The following is a 24,787-nucleotide window of genomic DNA, read 5'->3' as shown; positions in this document are numbered from 1 at the left end:
TCTCCTGTACTATGTCTGCAGTCTCTGTCCGTCTCCTGTACTGTCGGCAGTCTCAGACCATCTCCTGTACTATGTCTGCAGTCTCTGACCGTCTTCTGTACTGTCTGCAGTCTCTGACTCTCTTCTGTACTATGTCTGCAGTCTCTGACCGTCTCTTGTACAATGTCTGCAGTCTCTGACCATCTCATCTACCATGTCTGCATTCTCTGACCATCTCCTCTACCATGTCTGCAGTCTCTGACCTTCTCCTGTACTATGTCTGCAGTCTCTGACTATTTCCTGTACTATGTCTGCAGTCTCTGACCGTCTCCTCTACCATGTCTGCATTCTCTGACCGTCTTCTGTACAATGTCTGCAGTCTCTGACAATCTCCTGTACTGTCTGGAGTCTCTGACAGTCTCCTGTACTATGTCTGGAGTCTCTGACTATCTCTTTTACGTCTGCAGACAGTCACTAACAGAGTTCTGTAGTATTTCATTATACTGAATATTGTGTATGGCCCTTTGGTACTTTCAGGGGCAACAGTTAAAGTCCCCAATATCTTATATGTTCAAACCCACTGCATTAAAGGATATCTATACATTTGTACATTGGTTTTTCAGATACCTCCTAAGTCCACCTACCAAGTTTTAACTCACCTGTTCACACTCCTGCAAAATCTATGCTGTGCAGCCTATAGGGAGCCATAGCCATTGTAAAATGTCCAACCAGCTCCCCACTTGTTTTGAGCATGCATCTAAATCCCAGGTATTCCTTGGTAGAGACCATCTATGTTGTGATACAGCAGGCTAGCAGGAATTATGATAGGAATCAATGGGATTTTCTTTGGGAATGGCACCCTGCTATGCCCCTCCAAAGGGAATAACAGAGGTCATCCTTACTTATTATTTATCCAGTCCAAGACTTATGAATAACTGATGCCGAGGGGACCACTGTACACATGCTAGATTGTAGCCAGAGACGATCACGATTGATTATCTTGGGCGGCAATCATCTACCATCGTTCCATAGCCTAAAGCAAATAATTTAATAGTATGATTCTGTAGTAGTTGCAGCTATTTTGCATGCAGTTTTGCCTCCAGTATATAATACGTAATCTGTAACAATGATACTAACAGGAAACAAGTGGTTTATGGGCAGTTTTTTCTGGTGACGCAGAACGCAAAGATCTCAGGTGATAGGATTCCCATAAGTAAACGTGCTTAAGAAACTCAGAAGCATTAACTTAAGTCCATGGAATGACTAACAAAGTATTCATTACAGTCAGGATAGAAGTTGGATGTAGAGGGGCCCCGGTGTGGTAATTGTTTGCTTATGTCACACACCAATGCTCTCCATCTAAACAGAAGGGCAGGGCTTCATGGAGGGAACATGTCTACATGTAATCTCGGGTTTTCAGCTGCTGTGTGAGCTCCGTGGATCAGTGCTAACTACTGGAGACTCGCTGGGTGGGAAGTAAAATGAAATTTGGGTTATGTATGTAAAAATGTACATGGCTTTAGATCAGAGTTAGCTATGAAGTTGGATGTAAGGCTTGGGTTTCTGGTCTGAAAAGTCTTATTGTCATTCCCGTAGAGGCAAAAATTAAACCACCCAGCATGGATTCACTAATAAAAGGGTATATTAATATTTAGATGCCAAGGCTGACTTTGCAATTAATCACAACAGAACATATCATAAAACATACAAAATGAACTTTGTATTATTTGCTGCTCAAGTGGATTCCAGCCAAATATGATAACTAATTAGTATTATGGGGCTCGTTGGTTAGCACTCAGGTACAAAAGTAGGTGAGGATGCAATCAGGAGGTGGTTAGTTGGGTATATTTAAGGAGTTAGTTTAGGTCAGTACTAAAGTCAGGGATCAGTGAACAGGAATTAGTTGCATTCTAGGGTTAGGTTTAAGTTTTAGGCAATGGTTACTCTTTTTGTTTTGATTAAACGTATTGGAGATTAGTAGCTTTGGCCATTATTAATGGATATCTCAGGGCAGCACTTTGGCCTTTGCAGCACTAGATGGTTACACTTGTTTTAATGGACAGCATGATGACTGATTTGGGGCTGATTTAGACATTTTAGCTCTAGAAAAGCTCAAAAACTGACCAATAGATAGTGCCAGTTGCTGGTGTGACATTTAGAGACAAATAGTATTGGAGTAAAATTAGTGTGAAAGTGAAACATTGTAGAACTTGATCATAGTGTGGAAATGGGACAAATGGTAAATTTGTTCAGAGACGGTGTAAGAAGGGCTGCCATTAGAAATTTCTGGGCCCCTCTCCCCAATGTTTAAAAGTTCCAGTATTGTAAAAGTCAAACACTTTTTATCTGGACGTGGTAAAAAAAAGTATCTGTGGTTTCCCGTCCCCTCCAAAGATTGCCTTAAGTGTGAGTACTTAGTGTCTGCGTCCAAAACCCCCCTAAGCCTCTAATGGGTTGGGAATAGACAGGAAGAGTCACTGAAACAACATACAGATAAGAAAATACTCTTAGGGGTGACCAAACAGATCATAAAGCCAACAGCAGGCAGTCAAAATATTTGAGATGATAATACCAGATCCATCGAGTGCTTTGGCATTTTGGATTGTACAGTATCACACCCATAATTCTCATTCACTAAAACCCATCTACTGCATTACTTGTGTAATCAGAGGAACAGAAGACCATCATGTCTTGGTAGGGTTTAGGTCTAAATGGGCTTTTGGAATACCCTTGCCCAGGATTATGTAAACCAGCTGATATAAATATGGCCACACAATGGCTCAAAGGTTAGCACTCCAACCTTTTCAGCGCTAGGTCCCAGGTTCAATTCTCGGCCAGGACTATATCTGTACTGAGTTTGCAGATTCTCGTTGTGTTTGCATGGGTTTTCTCCCACATTCTAAAAACATGCAATTAGGTTATTTTTCACCCCCCAAAGTTTACCTTAGACTGTTATAAAGACATATGACTATGATAGGGACATTAGATTGTGAGCCCCTTTGAAGGACAGCTAGTGACATGACTATGGACTTTGTAGAGTGTTGCATAATATGTTTGCGCTATATAAATACTGTTTAATAATAATATTAATAATAAGTTGTTCCAATTTCTTTTAACTCTTGAACATGCTCTTCAAATGTAGGTCAATAGTTACCTTTTAAGTATTGGGGAGTGTATAGTTATGGCACTGTATTATGTGGGGTAGGTAAAGGGTTAGACCAGTATTTCCCAAACTTTTTAAAATGAGGATACCCTTAAAATAACTTTTGGGTCTTCAGGGAACCCCTGTTATAAATTCTTTATCCACAGCTCACAGTAAGTTAATGTGGTGGTCAGTGGGAAGAATGCCTCTTATATTGCTGCCCATCCCTGAGAAAGTTGTCACCTCTAACAGATAGCCAAAAAGATCATTAGTGTCACTTCAACTGCCCCGAGAGGAACAAACTGCTCATTTCCGAAGGAACCCCCAGAAACCTCTTGAAGAATCCTAGCGTTTTATGGAACCCTGACTGAGAAACACTGGGTTAGACTGACAACAAGCTATAAGGGTTGATTAAAAAGGTAGGACCTAAAGTCTGAGAGTTAATGTATACACTGAGCTGTATTTATTACCTAAAATGTTAATAAGTCTTTTACTGTAGGGATTATTTTAGGATCTAATGACTTTTAGGGGAACTTTGGGATTTCCACCTCCAGTGAGCAGCAAGAGCTCATGACACCAAAAACAAATATACATTAAACACATGCTGATTTTCTACTTTGATGACTGATTTTGGCCCGAAGTGTCTGGCTTATAATTTATTCATTGTTTATAGGCACCTTGACTGATGAAAAGCTGTAATTGTTATGTTTTTGTGGAATGAGGAGTGTGTAAATGTGTGTGGGAGTAGATTATAATATCTCATTCAGCTATAGTAGGGCATTCTACATGGAATATTGTATCTGACTTCTTTGGCCAGAAAATTAGGCAGATGTCATTTGTTTCACGATGAAGCAAACTTCTAGAACACCTCTTACGTCTATGTTTCCCAACTAAACCAATTCACAATCCCTACTTTCAGTCCAAGTTTCCTCTCCAAATGCAAGTGGATTACATTTTCTTGGAAGGATATGCTCAGAACATTTGGTGATACTATAGGAAAGCTTTGATAAGAATCTATTTTAAATAAAGTTAGCTTAGTTTGTAGAGTTTATAACTTTTAGTATACTAGATTACTATTTTTGAGCTAACCTCAACTCACGGTATGATGGGCGAAATTATTTTGAATGACATTTTAGCCAATTTGAAACAAACCAACCACCTGGCTCTTATCCCTAATGCCATGAATTAATATCTTCTATAAATCATGTGATAACCTATAAATAGTTATAAATTTTGCTGACATGAAAAATTAAACATAACTGGACCACTGGTTTAAGGTGCTGATTGGGAAAGGTATGACATGAGTCAGGAGATATTGAAGCATATCATTATATCTTATTAGTTATGGATAGATCCAGAAAAGATTAGAACCCATTCCAGGTTTTTATTGATCTATGTTTCTCTAATTAAGAGAATCAGCCACTCTATGGACTTGATTTATTAAATCTCTCTAAGACTGCAGACAATAGACTATCATGGGAGTACCTGGTTAATCCAGCAAACTTGCAATTGATTTCTTAAAAAAAACATTTGCTATTAGCTTGCAGATGTTTTCCAGATTCATTTCAGGTTTGCTGGATCTGTCAGGTTCTCCGATGATAGTCTATCTTCTCCAGTCTTGGGAAGCTATATTAAATCTGGCCCTATGTGTCCTGGTGAAGAAAGCAAGGAAAAATATTATATTTAGTGGCCACTAGAGCCAATAGAGGTGAAATAATTTTATGGAGACTCCAGTTCCAGTGACATCTCTCTAAGAGGAGATTTTCCTCATTTTGAAGATTTACTCTCACTTAAAATTGTACCTATTAGCTAGGAGGTGAAGGTTTTTCTCCCCAAAAAATGTTTGAAAGCATATTTTACTAGTCCTTGTGTGGTGGCAGCATGCCCCCCCCCCTCTTTATTTTAACCTCGTGATTTTGCAAAAATCACACTTTCTTTCCCTTGGTGCCTACACATTGGACCTGGTTAATTAAAGCTCTCCGAGGCTGGAGAGAATACACTTTCATCAGTGAAGCTGGGTGATCCAGCAAATCTGGAATGGATTTTTGCTTTTCGCTATTTATTAGCAAATGTTTTCAATCCTGGACTAGATCTATCCCTGGTTTCCTGGATCACCCAGCTTCACTGATGGAAGTGTATTCTTTCCAGCCTTGGAGACCTTTCTTACATCAGGCTCTATGCCTTTGCTTTATCCACAGTATTTGGCCAACCATGGTTTCCACTTAGATTACTCTTCAAACATGTCTGCTTTTTTCATCTCAAATACATGGTGAATTATTGAGATTAGTAATTAACAATAAGCTTTTTTGCTGTTTTTTCAGCATACAGAATGTGACATAAATACATTTCTGCCAAGATCCGCAGGCATTTCATGTTTTAAGCCTAGAAAAACCAATGCAGCCATTAAATCTAATAACTAGTAAGCTACAATGTATTTATTTATGTTTTTGGGTTTAGATACACTTTTAACCTGTTCTCAGTTCTCAGCTCTAAACAATATTTATATAGCACCAACATATTACACAGCGCTGCACATTAAATAGGGGTTGCAAATGACAGATACAGACAGTGAAACAGGAGGAAGAGCGGACCCTGCCTCGAAGAGCTTACAATCTAAGAGGTGGAGGAAGTAGCTCACATTAGAAGGGGGCATAGGAAATGATGGTAAGTAGTTAAGGTTTAAGAGACAGGTAGGTAGGTGAGGTTGAAAAGATGGGGTTTAAGGGCTTTTGTAAATGTGCAGAAAATAGAAGAAAGCCAAATAGGACGAGGAAGACCTTTCCAGAAAGTTGGGGTGGCTCTAGAAAAGTTTGGAAGGAATGTATGTGATGAGGAGTGAGGAAGCCATTAGCAGGTCGTTGGAAGGGCTAGGGAGGTATTTTTCTAAAGGTAAATGTGACAAGAGCTGTGGAGGGATTTGAAGGCAAACCACAGATGATGGTTATTTTTATTATTATTACATAGTATTTATATAGCGCCAACATATTACACAGCACTTTACAAAGCCTATATTCATGTCACTAGCTGTCCTTCAAAGGGGCTCATAATCTAATGTCCCTCCCATTGTCATATGTCTTTAATACAGTCTAAGGTCAATTTAGGGGGAGCCAACTAACCTAACTGCAAGTCTTTTGGAAATTGGGAGGAAACCGGAATACCCGGAGGTTTGTACATGAGTATAAAACAATGGGTTTGTAGAACAGGTATTGTTATGCTAAGACAAAAGTAAAATGTTAATGCCTTGGGCAGGTGGCTAAACATAAGTAGAACCAAGTCAAATCATTGTGCATCTTTTTCCTGATAGCTATGTATTGAAATACTGGGAATGTATATATATTTATACCCTGCTTTTTACAAAAAAATCCTGCAGCTCTAATGTACTGATCTGCTGAGAACCATTCTGTATCTGGAAACCATTTCAGTATAATTTAGAAGGTGATTGTAATGTTTTTGCTATGTAACCAGAGAAGGTAAATGTGAAATAAGTAATATTTTGTAACAAAAATAGAAATTAAAAGGCATTTAGGCATATTCATCACAGCTGGATAATTCTCTACAAATAGAATTAATTCCATGGGTACTTAAAAATTCTCCAGTCTATCAGAAATCTGTCATTAGAAAGAGATGGGAAGCATTAAACATAGACAAAGCCTAATATTTGTAATGCAGCAGTGAAAACATTTCTCTCCAGTTTCCCAGAGGAAAACAGCAAAACCCAAAGATTGTTCTGGAACCCTTCCATAGGAGGTGATGGCGTTTGCCAGATATGACCCAGTGATTGCATTTTAGTAAAGTCCCTCACGTACTGATAAATAGGCAATAAAATAGAAAATAAAAATTGTTCAGAAATTAGCTAAACATTGCTCATTTTTGTTATAATAAATCCACCCTTTCTTTGAGAACTTTCAGATTGGAGCTTTGCCTACTTCTTTATATAGTTATATATTACTGCAAAATATATGGCCACTTCATTTTACCATTGATTTTTACAAAGGGTTTCAGTTATATGATCTGGAAGCTGAGAATAAATTCTTTCCTATGGCTTTATAGGTTAACCTGTCGTGCGATCTAAAGACATTAGGATGGACAGTCTCTGTAATGGGATCAGACATGAGTATATCCCTTAGCAATAGGTTTCCAGACCGAGTTTCATCCAACAGTGAGTATCACGTGCCAGCACTTTATAAATGAAGCCATTGCTGATATAGTGATCCTGACTCTGCAATAGAATATTCCATATCTGCTGCAGAAGACTTGGTGGGAATTTAGAATCAACAATGCAATCTGTTTTCCTGTTTATCATAGTTCAGTAGGACTGTTCACAACTTTGATAGCATGTGTTTTTCCACCCCCAACTGTTCCTATGGTGCATTAATATAAATGTGTCTGTACACATGTAAGTGGTCTGTGAGCTCTATGGATTAGGGAAATGTTTCTCAACCCTGGGTTCTATCGTGGGTTGCTGGGGGTTCCTTGAGCAATGAGCAATTGGGACCTTTATGGTCAGTTTAGGTGACACCAATGAACAATATGTATATTACATCATCTAATACAGTGTTTCCCAACCAGGGTGCCTCCAGAGGTTGTTGGGTGTTCCTTGAGCAATGAGCAGTTTGCACCTCTCAGATCAGTGTAAGTGACACCAATGATATTTTTGGTCATCTGTAAAGGTGACATTCTTCCCAATGGCCAGCAATGTATAAGGTCTACAGACCACCACACTAATATACTGTGAGCTGTGGATATAGGAATTAAAGAAGGGGTGAAGACCTGAAAGTTATATCAAGGGTTCCCCCATGTTAAAAAGTCTCAGAAAGCTTTCTGAATGCCCTAATCTAACCTGTAACATATAGCATCTAATGGCCAGCAAATGACAATGGCCAGATTGGGGTTACCAATTGCATATTAATGTTATTGCATATCTTAAATATTTGAGGGCAGAATATTGCTTGGTTTAGCTTCCTAACAAATGCTATCAAGCCCACCAAAACTGCTGCAGAACTGCCTAGTCAATCCCAATGCTCTACACCCTACAATGGTAAAAATGTGAACCCAGCGAATATTATTGAACTGATTCAGCTAATATTTTGTAAAATAATATTTTTGTAAAATTTTGGTAGAGCATTGGAACCCCAGTCTGGTTGATCATTTCTCCTCGCTGATGGGAATCACCCTCTCTGGTAGCCAATGTCATAAATGAGGGAAAATGTTACATTATACAATGGGCCTGATGTATTAAAACTCTCCAAGGCTGGAGAGGAGACATGTTTATCAGTGAATCTGGGTGATCCAGAAAACCTGAAATGGAATTCCTATAAGTCATTGCCATTTGTTAGCAAATGTTTTCAATCCTGGACCAGAACTGTTCCAGGTTTGCTGCATCACCCAGCTTCATTGATAAAAGCTTTAGTAAACCGTGATAGAGACAATCGACTTAATTTACTAAAGTGCTCCAAGACTGGAGAAGATTGACTATCACGGGAGAACCTGGGTGATCCAGCAATTGTGAAATGGATTTCTTAAAAATGATTTGCTATTAGATGGCATACAGATCACCCAAGTTCTCCCATGATAATCTATCTTCTCCAGTCTTGAAGACAGGATCTATGTATTCTATTGGGTAGATGATTTTGCAAGGAATTTTACCATTTCATATTATGTATTATATCCAAACCAAAAAAAAAAGGCTTTGGCTTTAGATATACTTTAACTTCCAACCACTGAGGATTACTGGCAGATGAAGAATCAGAATTCTATATCCTGGTCTATATCCATATAAGACTTCCAGAAAAGATATAATCACAGTTCTCAGCTTTTGCTTCCTATTTAATGTTTTTATTTTCTAAGAGAACTGTAGGGGAGCAGAAGCCATGCAACCCCACCAGTGTTACACCACTGATTGGACGCTAAAAGGTCAGCGACATTTTAAGCCAAAAAAAAATAATCGCTCTAATGAGATTTTGTGGGCAAAGAAATGGATGTATGATGATAACGCACAATATTTATCGAGTGTACTTTTTCAGAATGTATAGCCCGCTGGGAACGAGGGAAGTTTAAACATAATTAAACACAGACGTCCTGCCTGTATATTGTACATTTACAGATTTATTCTGGGGGAAAGCCAGATTGGCTGCGTAAAACACCCTTTGTGTTCTAGAGGGGGCTGTGGAACTCCGGACAATATGTTACCACCCTCAAGCTTTGTACAGTCAAACCAATACACTGACAGAACATACCCGTATGTATCAAAGACATCCGGCTTATTGGCCCCCTTTCCTCCTGTTGTGCAACAGGAAAGACAGAAGGATTATTAAGCTTGTTTAACGTGTTTATATTTTTTTTATGAATCTTTCAAGGATTTAAACACCCCAATCCATCACAGAAATAACAATATTTCTATGCTATATTGTGTGGGAAATTAAAAGGTTCCAAGTTTATGGGGGCTGCAGACTGTCAACAATGGCTTGTGGATCGGGTTCTTGCTGGTAATTTCTTGTTCCAAAATGGAAAGATACTTATAGGACTTTCAAGGCACCCAAATTCCACAACATCCAATATATATAAACATAACTTATACACTTCAAATTCTAAAACATACATGGCAATGCATAATTTTAAAAACATTCATCAAAACCTGTTGTTCTTAATAATACCAGTTGGGGTGTTTTAAGGATAATTTTTGCTACAATTTAATGCATAGCACATCGAAGTACATTTTTTGCATCTCTTCTCGTCTCTGGCCCATAAAAAAGTAGATACCATGTAGTTTAGAATACTAATTTATCCCGGCTAAATGGCAAAAGGGGTTTGGAATCTTGACACAATAACGTGACCCGTAGCAGGCATACCCAAATGCAACATAAAATCAATATAAATGTGTTGCATCTACTAGTGTACAGATGAAGAAACATTTGTGTCCACAAAAAACATTCAACCAGTTTGCATGGATTCATTGTTTAAATCTTTGAAATATTTATGTCAAATAACGTCAAGTTATAATTGTCATTGGACACCTCCATTCTCCGGGGTGTCCTGGGTGTTACAATTGTGTAATTGTAATTTTTACAATTCTTCTTACAAGTTAACTCAATATGGCATCACATGGCATGGAAAATGTCATCACCAATCACATCCTTTAGTTAACCAAAAAAGTTATAAAAATGCCAAAAGCCAAAACCATTGTATATTCTTGCTGTGCATAGATATTATAAATGTAAAAAAACACATATAGTAAATTTTTAAGTCCTATGAATAATATATATTATAAAATCCATATGCATGTGTGTACAAGTCTGCCTGACTTTGTATATATAACTTTTTGCGAGCCAGTGAACTTTTGCTTGTTTGTTCAACCTGCGGATGGCTCCTCATAGATTATTTGACGTGTTTACTAAAAGGAAGTCCAATGTGGATGGAAAAAAAAAGCTTCTTATATGGCACCATAAATTCAGTATCTTAAATGTTTTCTTTTGAAACAGTTCAACATATTTCCAGATCAGCAGCAGTGATCACTTAACAAGTGCTTAGGAGAAACTTTGAATCTGAATGGTAGGTTATGTTACAAATACCCCACTATCCTGTAACCTCCAGCAAGAACTTTAGGTGAGGCCTTTCCCACAACAGAATGAATTTTATGTGAGTCTGGAGAGAGATGACTTGATATTAGAGATGAGAAGCAGCTGGAACTATTGTATAAAGTCTCTGATAGTTTAAAGGTTTTGCTTTTGTGAGCAAATAAATTGTGAAATGGTTGGAAGGTTGCAGATATTCTTCTTTCGTGTCTCTATTCAAGCTGAGCGGGAGACACAGACAGGACCTTATATATACAAGCCAACTAACTTTAACTCTTCAGCTGCAGTTTGTAGAGAATGTTTTAGTATTAATTTCTGTATAAAGGTGTGATGGGACTAATTGGAGAAGAAGAGGAATCATGTATGTTTGGCTGGAGCATATATTGAGCCCAAAAATATGTACATCAGTGCATAGAATTGCATTGAAAACCATTCTTTGTAATATACCAAATGCTGTCCTAAGCTTTGTGGATGCAATTTAATAGTTAATTAAAATAATGCTGGATTACTGAGTACATGACCAGCTCAGGTTATCTATGGCTTATATATATATATATATATATATATATATATATATATATATATATATATATATATAGTTACATAGGTTGAAAAAAAGACCCAAGTCCATCAAGTTCAACCACAGATATCAAGTTCAACCACATATATAATTCCATACCTAGGGTTATAGGTGTAATCTCCACCTCCAGTAACTTTGTTTTGCATTAGCAATGTATGCACTATACTATAAGGAGCTGCAGAGCACTATATGAGGATATATACACACAGCGCACTATAAAGAGATAAATGGATAATGGCTTTCAATTTGGATGACATATCTATTCTCACAGCCATCATAATGCATTTTAAAATAACCTGAGATGTTTACATTAGGATTAGCGTGTTGAACTCATTTGTTAATATCCCAGGTTATGTTTAAGTAAATGGATGTCCCGCTGTTGGGTTAAGTAACCTGATCTGTCTGATTGTGAGTAGCTAGCCCACACATCTCCAAATGCAACATCTTAAGAAACTCCTGGTGGGCGTACATGGCAGCCCTGCCTTCTAGAATTAGAAATAAGAGTTAGGCGGAAACACTCTATACCTTAAAGTACAAAAAAAAAAAAACAAAGAGCGAAGATTTGAAATATTGTTCTGAATGATGACTATAAATTATGTTCTACAGGTACCAGTTGTGCATTAAACCTGTTGTCCTACTCCTAGTAGAGGTTTACCATGCATTTCTGTTGGCGAATTTGCAATGACAAAGAAAAATCGACCCCCAAAGAACTTATCCCCAACATCTTACCTTCATTTTTGAAGCTTCGCACAATGTTGGCTGAAGGCATGGTGGTTCTGTCCATTGCAAATTTGTTGTAGAGCTCCAGCATGTACTCTGGTGGCTCCACCTTGACAGGTGCTTGCACTGGGATCCCTGAGAGGTTGAGGGTCTTCAAGAAGTCATCTTTCATAGTTTCCAGCAGGGAGTTGAGGTCGACCCCATCCTGTTCAGAAAGAACTTCATCATATAAAGGCAAATCATCTTCCAAGCCCATGATAGGGCTAGCTGTCGCACATTGCACCAGTATGCTCAGGGCCACAAATGCCCTCATGGAGATGGGATCCATGCTCAGAGATTGCTGCTGCTCAAAATTAATCTCAGCTGCCAGTGGTGTCCGGTGTGTCTGTTTTACTCTCTCGAGAGGACACTGCTTTTGTCATCTGGAGTTGACAAGTATGGAAACACTCGTCTGTAACTTGTGACCATTCTCTCTCACACATACACTCTCCTTGCTCTTTCTCTCTCTCTCTCTCTCTCCCTCCCTCTCTTCTTCCTTTTTCAAAAAAGCCAGGTTTCACTAATTTGATAACATGTCCCTACAGCATCCCTGCTTCTCTTATCTCCTACACTAGAAGCGTCTCACCAGATTTTGCTGCTATCTCGGAATCCCACTTTTCCTAATGAGCATTTTGTAAACATTTCCATATTCTGACACTGCTTGTGAGATAGGCCAATTTTTCTCTCCGCTAAAGAGAAAAAAAAAAGTTTGCCCTTGTTCTGCAGCTAAACTTCCCTGTTGAAGTCTGCCAAAGTTTCCCTCTGAGAAGTTTTATGTGATTTTTAGCTAGCATGCAAAAAGCATGTATAGGCTGAGAGTGAATGAATGCATTTCTTCCAGGACTACATTTACATTTCTGCTAGAAACCAGTTGTGAAAGAGAATACATTAAAGCTCCTAAGAAAAAAAAGAAGAAGAACAAGAAGGATGGGAAACATTTCTCGTCTTAAATGTAATATTATGGAGGTCACAACCTCATTGAGGAGTACATAGGCCTGCAAGTAATTTTCAGCAAATGAGACCTTTTATATGATGGATTTCAGCAAATGAGATTCTTGTTATATGACTGAATTTATTTGTTGGTGAGAAAGACAACTCCCTTAGTGGTGAGCCCTCTTTAGCATGAAGTCCACAGACATTCCCATATGTCAAGCTTTACTCTTTCAACAAGGTGTTTGTAATATTTGTGGTTTAAATCGTTTGGTAATACTAAATAAATTTATATAGGAACGTGAGCCAAGTCCCAACATTTTTCTAAGTCAAAAGATCTTATAAAAGGTTATCCGAGATAAATTAAAACAACACACCTGCTTTTTGGTTCCGACAGGTGTGGAAATGAACGATTCACTCTGATCCAGCATGGTACTCCACTTCTTCGGATAACAAAAGCCCTAACAAAGTTTCACCAACCGGCTCCAGGTCAAAGTTGACATGCTCCAGTATTTCTTTAGTAACACCTTGACAGGTAAACCATCCATGGTAGTCTATATGCCCGATGTCCAATGCACAGTGTTGATTCAGCAAGTCAGTCTCCTGTGTCCCCTCTTTATTTTTGCTCATCGAACATATTCAAATGCTTTGAAAGTCTAGCTAAGGGACATAGACTGGTACATTTTGCAGAGTTATTAACTGTACAGAAATTCCAGGCGTGATGTTATTGGACCCATAACTCTATAAATAGATAATAAAAAAAAAAAAATACATCGACTTGCGTAACTGGCAGCCCAAAATGTAACCTTGGCAAAAAATTGGACAGTTTAAGTCTAGTTTTGAATGTAATTAGAATAGGACAAACACAGAACAGATGTAGGAATTAGGAATTCTCAAATCTATATATGGGAGATGCTTTTAAGATTTTACTTGCTTCCAGGAAATCTGTGCTGAGAGTTAGTTTTTGGGCTGACACCACTGTTCTCTTTAATATTGCCAGGTACCTGGCAGCCATGCCAATCCACTGGCTTCACTACTTTCTGCTTTTCCCAGAGGTAGGTGATTATAAGTGACAGACCCTTCCACCCGGCTCCCAGGAAGTGGGGGTATTGAAGAGGTAGGTGTCATTATTGCAGAGTACATACAACTTGAAATTGATTGTTTTTTACTTGCTACATGCTAAGAGAACATTTTATTACTATATTTACGTAGAGATCTGAGTAGTCTTAAAGCATTATCTAAACATAAGAACACAAATGTAATATATTGCAGCCTGCATTTTTTTTCTATTTTTCTTGCTAATTTTTTCCTTATTTTTTCCTGACGATACATGCACCAGGCTGAAAAAGCTTACTCATGGCGTTGTGTCACCATAGTACAGAAAGACCAGAAAAGAATCTCAGATGGGTCATATGACTACAAAATTCAATTTTTGTGTGCCTTCTGGTGGGCTCCTGGTCTCTGCTGCCTTACAAAACTATGCCAACTATGCACTTTGGTAAGCTATCTGTTTCACAATCTCTAGTAGGCCCAAGGTCTGACCACGTTTAAGGTCTGCAGACCGCAGTGTCTTTTGGCATTGCCTATCCCTGTTAACTACCTGACCTCACACCAAGCCACTTTAAATGGTCAATGAGATGCAAAACTTTCAACTTTTGTAAGCAGATAGCACTGACTTAATCCAATCAAATTTTGTAGCTGCAGATACTGATAGGCCTACACTACATAAGTGAAATATTTTGCATCATGTTCGCCATCTTTATGAACCACATAGAGTTTCTGCTGTTTTTAATCATCCATAAAGACTGGCAGATATGAAATGAGAGGAAGAAGCAATGGAGTGTATTTGCTGTGCACTATTGCTGAGCAGAACCTTCATCTCTAGAAAGTAAATTTGACTTGGTGTATGCATATGTACAATCTCTATGTTGAAGCAAGGATATTTAAAGCAGAGGTAAAGTTCCACCTATAGGAATACACAGTCAGGTAGGTAAATTTTGCAGACAGGGACAGGTGATGCCACTAGGAAATCTTGCTATCTAGGAAATAACTGAGCTGTGCATGCCCAGTGTCAGCATTGGTTGGCAGGATATCCAGCAATCCCAGCTTCCTTTGAGTGTTCTGGGGATGAAAACGCGCCTGCACAGCACTTACATCATCCCAGCTCAGCCAATCAAGTTGGTTGAAGAATTTCCACAGGAAGAGAAGAAAAGTAAAGGGGACAGGGGAGTAATTCAGGTTTAGTTCCACTTTAAGGCTTGTCTTGGAAATTATACAAAGGCTTTATATTCATTTGGGTTTTGAGGATTGGGTTCTGGATCATTGGCCTATTTGACAACAATCCTTCACCCTTCATAACCATAGGTTGAAAGTGTCTGGATTTCTGATGGAGACCCCTGCTAATCAAAAATATTATTGGGTCTCCAGGAGTCCCGTCTAGGTCAGCTGCTAATTGGCTGACTGGTGAAATTAGCATAATTATTATAGATAAGTAATGGCTGGATTGTCAAGTCGGGGTCATAGACAGAGAGAGAGTCAGGAGAAGGTGTGGATGTACTCCCAGCTTCTTCCTTTGGTCATTTACATAATGAGACCAATTGGAGGAGATGCCACTGGAATGGATTCCAAGAATAAAAAGTATGGGAGCAAAAGGGAAAGGGAGCCAATTGTTACAGTTATTGTCTCTGTTATAACGACTGTCAGTTTGTTGCCATTGTTTTATAATGATTACCCATTTGGAATAAACACTTTGCAATGATTCCTATTACTTCAAACCATTCCCCTAAAAACTCCAATAAATGAGTCTATACCCCTGATTACAATGACATGCTAAACCCCCTCCCCTTCAATCTTAAGATCATTAAGCTCTGATGCATCATAGGTGTGATCATGAAACTTTCCAGAAAATCCAACAGGTAACTGCTGATGGTCCACATGACATGCGTTCAATGAAATAAGTGCTACTGTGGTTCATATTGCAGTGAATCATTCTATATTTATGCATTCATTGATTTATATAGGATATATAAGATAAGAACAATTGGGTTCATCTGTAAATTATTTGTAGTTTAAAACTTTTTGAGATAGTTTGTGATTGATATTCTGTCTGCATTGGAGTTTGTTATTATGCCACCACTTTATAGCACTTTTTTTATACCATTCTTAATATGGAATGAGTCCTTAAAAGGCAAGGGACCAATCAAACAAACTTAGTTATTCAAACTTACAGTAGCACTCCTACTGTAACCTTCTCTACCCTTGTCTGGTTATCTCTTGAACTGCATTGTTTTCCATCCTCAAACTGTGACCTGACACTTTTGTGTCCCTGTCAACAACATACATTGTGTAATACATTTAGGACACTTAGATATGCGAGATAGCAAGACCTGCATAGGCTAAAGCTAAAAATTTAAGTTAAAAAAGTAATCGTAAATCTGTGTTTACTGGGATACTGTATATACCTGATTCAAATAAAATAGTATGAAATACTAAATGAAACAATATATATATATATATATATATATATATATATATATTGTAATATAATGCATTCTTCCTACTGACCACCACACTAATGTACTGTGAGCTGTGGATATAATAATCATACCAGGGACTCCCTAAAGAACTGAACGTTATTTCATAGGTTCCCCCATCTAAAAAAATGTGAGGAAAGACCGGTGTAAATGCTGAGCTCCCATTAATTAAGAAATAGAAATCAAATGAATAAAAGTACTTTTAGAATAATAAGAAATGGACTAAATAATGGGGGATGTCTTCCAGCCAGAATGTAGGGTGTACTTTAAGTTTTGGTGTTGCTGCAGCTTTCAAGTGTAAAAAAGTTCTGATTGATAGTCGAACAATTTATGTTAAAATGTGATCAACATCAATCGGTGCATGGTGCAAGCGATCGGTCCAAGCAATTGACCAAGAAGATATCATTTGATTACCTGATCACACAAATTGACTAGGGTAAGGCCAGATTAGGACTTCCTGTTGCATTTCCCGGACAGAAAGTCCAAAAAGGTCACCCCCACCCAAAATTGACAGTGAAAAAGACTGACTACTATTTTGCAACTAACTTTTCACTGGTCTATAAAAAAAGATTTTGGTTGGAAATATACTCAAAGGCCAATGCTGATAATAATCATTTACACATGGATTTTAGGAGTGCTCCTACAAAAAAACATGACTAACCAGATGCCATGGTATGATGGTCACCCACATGAAAGTATATGATATTAGAACTACTGCTGATGACTCGTTGGAAAACTATACAATGGATGCAGCTTGCACTTACTTTCTGGTAATAGTAGAAGTGAATTCATACAACAATCAGCCAAAACATTCATTCTCCTGACAGGTAAAATGAATAAAATTCAAAATCTGGTTACAAACTAATTACAATTGCACCTGACAAAGAGTGGAATATAATAGGCAACAATTGAACACCTGGTTCTTGAAGGCAGGAAACACCGGCAAACGTAAGGATCTGAAAGACTTTGGGGTGAGATAATGATGGCTAAATATCGGGGTCAGAATATCTACAAAATGGTCTTGTGGTTTGATCCAGTATGCGATGGATAGTACCTTTAAAAAGTATGTAAGCAGGAAACAAGAGAGACATCTGATTGACTTTGGGGCCAGATTGTGATAGACTGACAACTTGGTATTTCCAAAATGGCAGGTCTTGTGGTTTGATCCCAGTATCCAGTATAATCTCCAGTATAGTATCCGGTATAATCTACCAAACATAATCCAGAAAAAGACAACTGCTGATCAGGCCTTGTTGGGAAGGTGAAGGCTTGCCCATCTGGTTTGATCCCACAGGAGATGTTCTGTAATAAAAATTGCTTAAAAATGTAATGATGAACATGAGAGAAAGGTTTAGAACACATTGTGGGCCTGATTTATTAAAGCTCCAAGACTAGAGAAGATGGACTATTATGGGTGAATTGTTTTCTGGATCACCTAGGTTGACCCATGACATTCGATCTTCTCCAGCTTTGATAAATCAGGCCCAGTGTCTTGCAGCTTGCTGTGTATGGGGCTGAGTAGCTGTAGACCAGTGTTTATTCTGACCCTTGTCCACCATTTAGAGCCCCTTCCAAGGGCCCATCTGGACTAGACTATTGAGCAATGGAAGAAGATAACCTGGTCCGAGAAATCACATTCTCTTTAAAAATATGTTGATGACCAGAAACATGTGCATTGTTTACCTAGGGTAAAGATGGCAAAAGGGAGCATTACGGGAAGGAGGCAGGTCAGTGGAAGTAGTGGGACTTCATAGATTTGCTGCTAAAGTCTTGATGCCAGATACAACAGGAAACAGGTCTTGTGCAGTCCATGTGTCCTCCAGGTCAAAACTGTTTTGGCTGCACAAGGGGGACCTACACAATTTTTACGAAGAAGGTTTTAATGTTGGGCTGATCAGGGTATATATTAACGGGAGAAAAGGATGGTATGGTAACACTGACCAATAGTAGTCTATTACAGAACTTTTTGATAAAAAAATGAAATCAAACATTTAATTTTTATTACCTTTCTCACAATTCGTGTTGATAATCCTAGGAATTATTTTATTAAATAGCACAATTTTTTAAAAGTTAATGTCAATCTGAAAATAAATTCCTCTTGGAGGCTAGCACACGCTGCATTCTGCAAAAGGACCTCTGCCAGCCCTTATCTCATGTTTTACTGACAGTACCACTTGTCTGCTTATTAAAACTTCTGCGCCATAGATACGGATGCTTGACATTTCCGTACAACAATATGTTTTTCCACAGAGCCTCACCTTAAAGGGAACATTTCATGGGAAAACAGTGGGGCTACTACTAAACCTCTTCTTCTAAACAGGTTTTTAGCCTGGCTGTCATATTAGCCATAAATCTGGAGTTACAGTTTAAAATTTAAAAGAAGGAGAAGGAAATTGAATTATAAAATATACAAAAACATTACAGACTGAAAATAAGCATATCAGCCTTGTGCCCCCTGTATAGTGAATGGATCCATGACATACAATTAATACAGCTCAAGCTTTTACCAGTTGATGTCTGCATTAGTAATCAGTCACTAGCTGCTCCAATCATAATGCAGAACAACAGGCTCTTCCTTTTCTGTTATAACCTTTTATCTAATAACTTAAAGCCTACCTAAACTCAGAAATTTCAATTTACATTAAAAGGTAGACAACCTTTTTATGTAAGGTAAAAATTCTGTTGTTTTATTTTTTTTTGGCGATTGAGAATGAATAGGAGCGCAAAGCCTTCTGGGATACCTACCTCAAGTATCCTGGAAGGCTCTTGGGTGCTTCCTCTAAGCATGAAAAATTTGCCTGTCTCACGCAGATTGGCAAATTTTTTTATCCTACGTCACCCGATCTCTCGCCTGGGTCAGGAGACATAGGATGAAGAAGAGGAAGAGGAGGAGAAGATGGGGGAACCCCAGTTTTTTGTTTAGTTTCTCTTTAAGGTGGGAAAAAGGGACTTTTTAAATTTAGTGCATGGGGCAAATCCATTGGATGAATAACCTAACTTTTTATATCAGTTTTTTGACCTGGATAATCATTGGCTACATAACATTATTGGGGTATGTTTGACCTAGACATGTTTACCACCAAGGGCATGTTAAAAATTGTTTTTTAAATTTTTTGCATAAAAATTGAGGTCTTAGAAAAACTCAGCAAATTGGGCAGGTAAAAGGGGTAATAAGGATGGAGTAAAAAGCAATGAAAATTAGATACATTTGTATAATGTACAACAACTCATAAGTAGAACTGTTGACTTGCACGATGTCTAGCATCATCTCTACTGCCAACGATCTCAATATCCTTTGGTGTTTTTGTACCTTTGGTATTGATGGGGTTAAGCCCTCTATTTTTTCTATCTCGGCTTCTGTGATTTACTCCAAAAGGGCGGAGCGTACCATGTGCCTGTGTCAGAGGGGACGGGCTCAAGGGGACCCCAGGGATTGCACACCACTCTAGATTTTCTCATCATTACTGCCAAAACTGTTTAATTTTATTCATGTGTTTCGGATGCAGAGTCAGCATGAAACTCCAGCTTGTTTCTGTAACATTCAGCGAGCTGATCAAGATTAAGACTGTGGGCTTCATAATTCATAGGTCATATAAAGGAGACCACCTGGGCTTGAAACTCCCTTTTTTGTATTAACTACTTAACACACCTGGACATAATGATTGAGATCATCCTGGGCAACGTTCTGCCCCGAACTGTCCCCCTCCTTGCTCGACAGCCTACAAACAGGCCTTGGCCAATACAGTTGCATCGTATTAGAAGTTCTTTATCTTTCAGATCATTTTACCGTAATCGCATCATTCAGATATTTTTTTTTATTGTTAGTGTAGGACTTGGTTAGGATACTGGGGTAGCTACTTGAAAGCCATCACACTTTCCCTTTGAAAGATAATTGTTATGTTAAGTATAGTATTTGGAACACAACATAGGAAATTTAATAAAACATTATTATTATTATTTTTTTTTCACCATATTTATTATTTACTGTACATTGTAATGCAGCCCAAACTAGATGCAAAACTGATAGTGGTTAGGTAAAATGAAAGGCTCCCATCAGACTTGCTGCCAAAAATCAATTGGTTAACCGCTCCAGCACATGGGACAAAAGACAAACCATGGACAATGTCAATACATTTGTCAATTGTTGTGGGGTTGAGGTCCAGTTTTTTCTTATGATCCACCAGAATAGCAGCCCTGTGCAAATGTGTGCACAAAATAGTTCCCAACGGCTTCCATTCACTTGAACTGGAGCTGTTTTAAACATGGTTGATTCAGTGGTAGCCTGCTGCCATCAACCAATTTGGCAATGACCCTAACACTTCTGGAGAACCTTGGGCAGATGCAGCAACAGTTAAAAGAAAATAATCCACAATAATCCAGAACTAAGGGTTGAAGAGTGTTTGGTAATTTTTATTGTGACTAACCAGTACCATAAAAAATCTACTCATTCTACACATCCACGTTCTCCACATCCTATGCTTGGCACACGGTCTCAGAGCTGTCTGTTGCCTCTGAATGCTAATCTTTGGAGAAATGGATTTAGAGTAATGACTACTGTTCTGGTCACGGTTCTCCTTGCTGGAGAGAAAGCTCCTAAGAAATGCAACTATCTCTTACTTGTCTTTACTCCATTTAATCTGTAGATTCCTTGTTTTCTCAACTTTGCCTCTTGCTTCCTAAACATTTCCCCATCAGTCATCAGGAGGTGTCTTTGACTTAAGAAAACTTGCTAAGTAAGACTTGTGCTAAGTAATGAGATAAAGATCAACTGCAAGAATACTATAGGTGGTACCATTGGCTAGTCCTTTGTCCTCTGCTTGCCCTTTTGGGTACAGCTTCTACAGTTTAGGTCCTATTTTGTAAAGGGTTGGTAACCACCGCTAGAAGTGATATAATTTGTTGCAATCCATGTCACTCTGTTAAACCCAATATTCTGTAAGTAAATATAGATTAAGTACAAATAAATACAAATATATATAGAAATTACTTTATGTAAGACTCTCTGTCAATGATGTTAACAATTATTTTTGACAACACTGGAGCATTTGGCAGGTACAGCAGATGCATATGCGGATTGAAGATTTATGAAGTGTGGTATGTTTTTTGTATTATGTTAGAAACGAGAGCTGTACTTTTTCTAGCCAACACCTCATTGCTGTTTATTCTGTTTTATCATCAACTGAAAAAGTGGTCAGAATACAATATTTCTAGTGACAGCTGTCTAGGTGGCTGGTGGCTCTCTTTATGACCTGGCAAGCAAACTGGCCAATATAGTTTCATTCCAGGAATAGAGCGGTGGAGTAATGAATTTATGATGTCTTTTAAAAACCTGGACTTTGAAATTGCAATATGTGCAATAAGGCATAACTGTGCGAGATAGAAGACATACAATATTAAACATAGGAACCTCACTTCATCTGCCGAGAAAATAAGTGCATTGCAAAGCAAGGTTGACGTGTTCCTAATTATGATAAGCACCCTGTGTTGTAATAGTTTCATTGTTTCTTTCTGATATTCCACTAACCAGACTCTCTTTTACAATTTATCATAAATGCCTCAGCCATAGTTATCCATCCCTCCCTCTACTCCTCATCTTCTCTTCCTTTTTGAAGATTTCTACACTGGCTTCCATTTCACCTTAGAATCAAATTCAAGCTCCTGTTCTTTGCCTTCAAATCCCTCCACAGTTCTTGTCCCACTTACTTTTCTGACCTGATAGAAAAATCCCCCCTAGCCGCTCTCTCTGCTCTTCCAATGAACTAATAATGACTTTCGCACTCATATACTCATCACACACACGTCTCCAAGACTTTACTAGAGCTTCTCCAAATCTCTGGAATGGTCTTCCTTGTCATATTTGGCTTGCTCCTACTTTCTGCACAATAGAGCCCTTAAAACCCATCTCTTCATACTTGCCTACCCGTCTTCTTCTGTCTCCTCAACCGTCACTACTCACCCACCAACATCTTCCACCTCCTATTGTGTGATAATTCCCCCTCTTTTGGGCAGGGTCCTCTCCTCCTCCTATGAGAATGTTTTAATCTGTCATTTGCAACCCCTATTTCATTTACAGCACTGCTTAATATGTTGGCGCTATATAAATACAGTTAAATAATAGTAATCGTTCCTGTTCACCTTTTCTTTGGTTATCAGTTGGAAAAGTAAATGTATTGTTGAAGAATGCCTATACATGCTTTATAATATTGGTCATTCTAACGAGGTTCAACTGATAAAACTCTTTTTTTTCCACACTCTCCTCTATTACAAGTGTATCAGTAACTTTAGGTAGACCTACATTCACATGTACCAAACAAGTGGAGCCAGCATTCCTTGTTGAGGTCCTCTATCTTGCTATTCATCTTGCCGTGCTGTGAAGACACATGCAGAATATCATCAATGCACATTAGATCATCCAGATGTTCATTAGTATGGATATTTCCAAGGAAACTGCTTGGGCCAGGTGTCCTATTATTTATCAGTTTTGCAAGATTATCCTCATTTTTACAAAATATTCCAGATGTTAGTTTTTGATATGATAATATATGATTATGTAAATCTTACATTTATAGTTACCATGTCACACTTCACCTAAGTTGGGTAATTTCTTTGGCACACCTTTGCTACTAAAAGAACCATATATTTCCTTGTGTTATAATAATTAGGTTTCGTTGCTTATAGTTAAACATTGTATTTCTCAAATTGTAGTTTTTCTGAATCAAACCATCACTAAGGAATATTAGAACCCTGAGTTATTTTCTCAAGAACTAAACCAGGACTGTTGTAATATGCATATCTATACACCGGATTTACCAGTTCCAACATCAGTGTCCATTTTGGGAAGCAGAATTTAAAGAATGATTTAGAGGGACTGTCCCTCTAATTCCTCCCAACTGTCTCAGATTTACATGGACTCTTCATACCTCCCAACTGTCACTGCTGATGCCTTCCAACTGTCTTTGATTCAGAGGGACTGTGTCCTCTGTATACTTTACAATTATTTCTGATTTACAAGTACTGTCCCTCTTCATACCTCCCAACTGTCTTTGATTTGGAGGGACTGTCCCTCTTCATACCACCCAACTGTCTCTGATTTGGAGGGACTGTCCCTCTTCATACCACCCAACTGTCCCTGATTTGGAGGGACTGTCCCTCTTCATACCACCCAACTGTCTCTGATTTTGAGGGACTGTCCCTATCCATACCACCCAACTGTCTCTGATTTGGAGGGACTGTATCTCTTCATACCTCCCAACTGTCTCTGATGTACATGGACTGTCCTTCTTCATACATCCAAACTGTCTCTGATTTTGAAGGACTGTCCTTCTTCAAATCTCCCAACTATCATTGATTAAAAATTACTGGCCCTGCTCATGCCTCCCAACTGTATTTGACACAGAGGGACTGTGTCCTCTTTATACTTTACAATTATCTCTGACTTACAAGTACTGTCCCTCTTTATACCTCCCAACTGTCTCTGATTTGGAGGGACTGTCCCTCTTCATTCCTCCCGTTATAAAGTTTTTTGAGATATAAACGTTTACTTAAAAGATCTCTAAATAAACGGTTGCTTTAAAATAAAAATGTATCCAAATATAACTTATTATCCACTTAAAATTTTCTTTACAATGGAGCTAATATACAGACTGCAATATCTGATATTCTTCCAAAATATACATTAGTCCTCACCGTGTCCACTGAAACAGCCCTTGGAGAGCAAACTGAGTCACAGTCCTTGTTGTTTTATTAAAGAAGAATTATTTTCATGTTTCTTTGAATACATAGTGCAATTAAGGAACGAGATCAAGTAATGAGAAGTGATGAGCTGTTTTTCTTTTACTAATATAAATATATTTCTTTCTGTATTTGTGCTTTCCTCCTTCCACTCTGCCTCATTGCATACTCTGTATTGTCTGTTCCCTATTCCACATTGAAGTATATTGCAAGAAATCCGTAAAGGTCAGAATTATATTTGTTACTGCATGTGACAACACCTGGAAACGATAAAACTGTCTATATTGTGTGCAGAAAACCCAAATACAATGGAATAGTTTTTTAACTTTGTTGGCTTTTTTTTTTTTACTTTAGTGTGTTTTGTATACAACAAGTTGGTTTAGGTTCTATATATCTTTGTCCATTTAAATTCCTCTTACTGTCAGCTCAGAGTGGCCATATCCATGACTGTGACATGAAAGAGCCTTCTTCCCACTTTTACATACACCTTTACCAAAACCCCACCCATACCTTTCCCAAAGAAGACTTATACTCAGGTATGGTGAAAATGACCAACCGGCCA

General features: G+C 38.2%; 1 protein-coding gene across 1 annotated transcript in view; it reads right to left on the bottom strand.

The window, feature by feature from the left end:
- BMP10 (bone morphogenetic protein 10) overlaps positions 1 to 12,478 on the bottom strand; it is a 16,985-nt gene extending 4,507 nt beyond the window's left edge. Inside the window, exon 1 of the mRNA XM_072402831.1 lies at positions 12,002 to 12,478. Within this exon, the coding sequence (XP_072258932.1) occupies positions 12,002 to 12,320 (319 nt within the window). The 5' untranslated portion in view covers positions 12,321 to 12,478. The remainder of the gene's footprint in view (positions 1 to 12,001) is intronic.
- Between the last annotated feature and the right edge of the window lie 12,309 nt (positions 12,479 to 24,787).

This window comes from Pyxicephalus adspersus, chromosome 2 (genome assembly GCF_032062135.1).
Source record: "Pyxicephalus adspersus chromosome 2, UCB_Pads_2.0, whole genome shotgun sequence".
Classification (NCBI taxonomy): domain Eukaryota; kingdom Metazoa; phylum Chordata; class Amphibia; order Anura; family Pyxicephalidae; genus Pyxicephalus; species Pyxicephalus adspersus.
The sequence above is the reverse complement of the archived record's forward strand: the minus strand, read 5'-3'. Positions and strand labels throughout refer to the sequence as shown.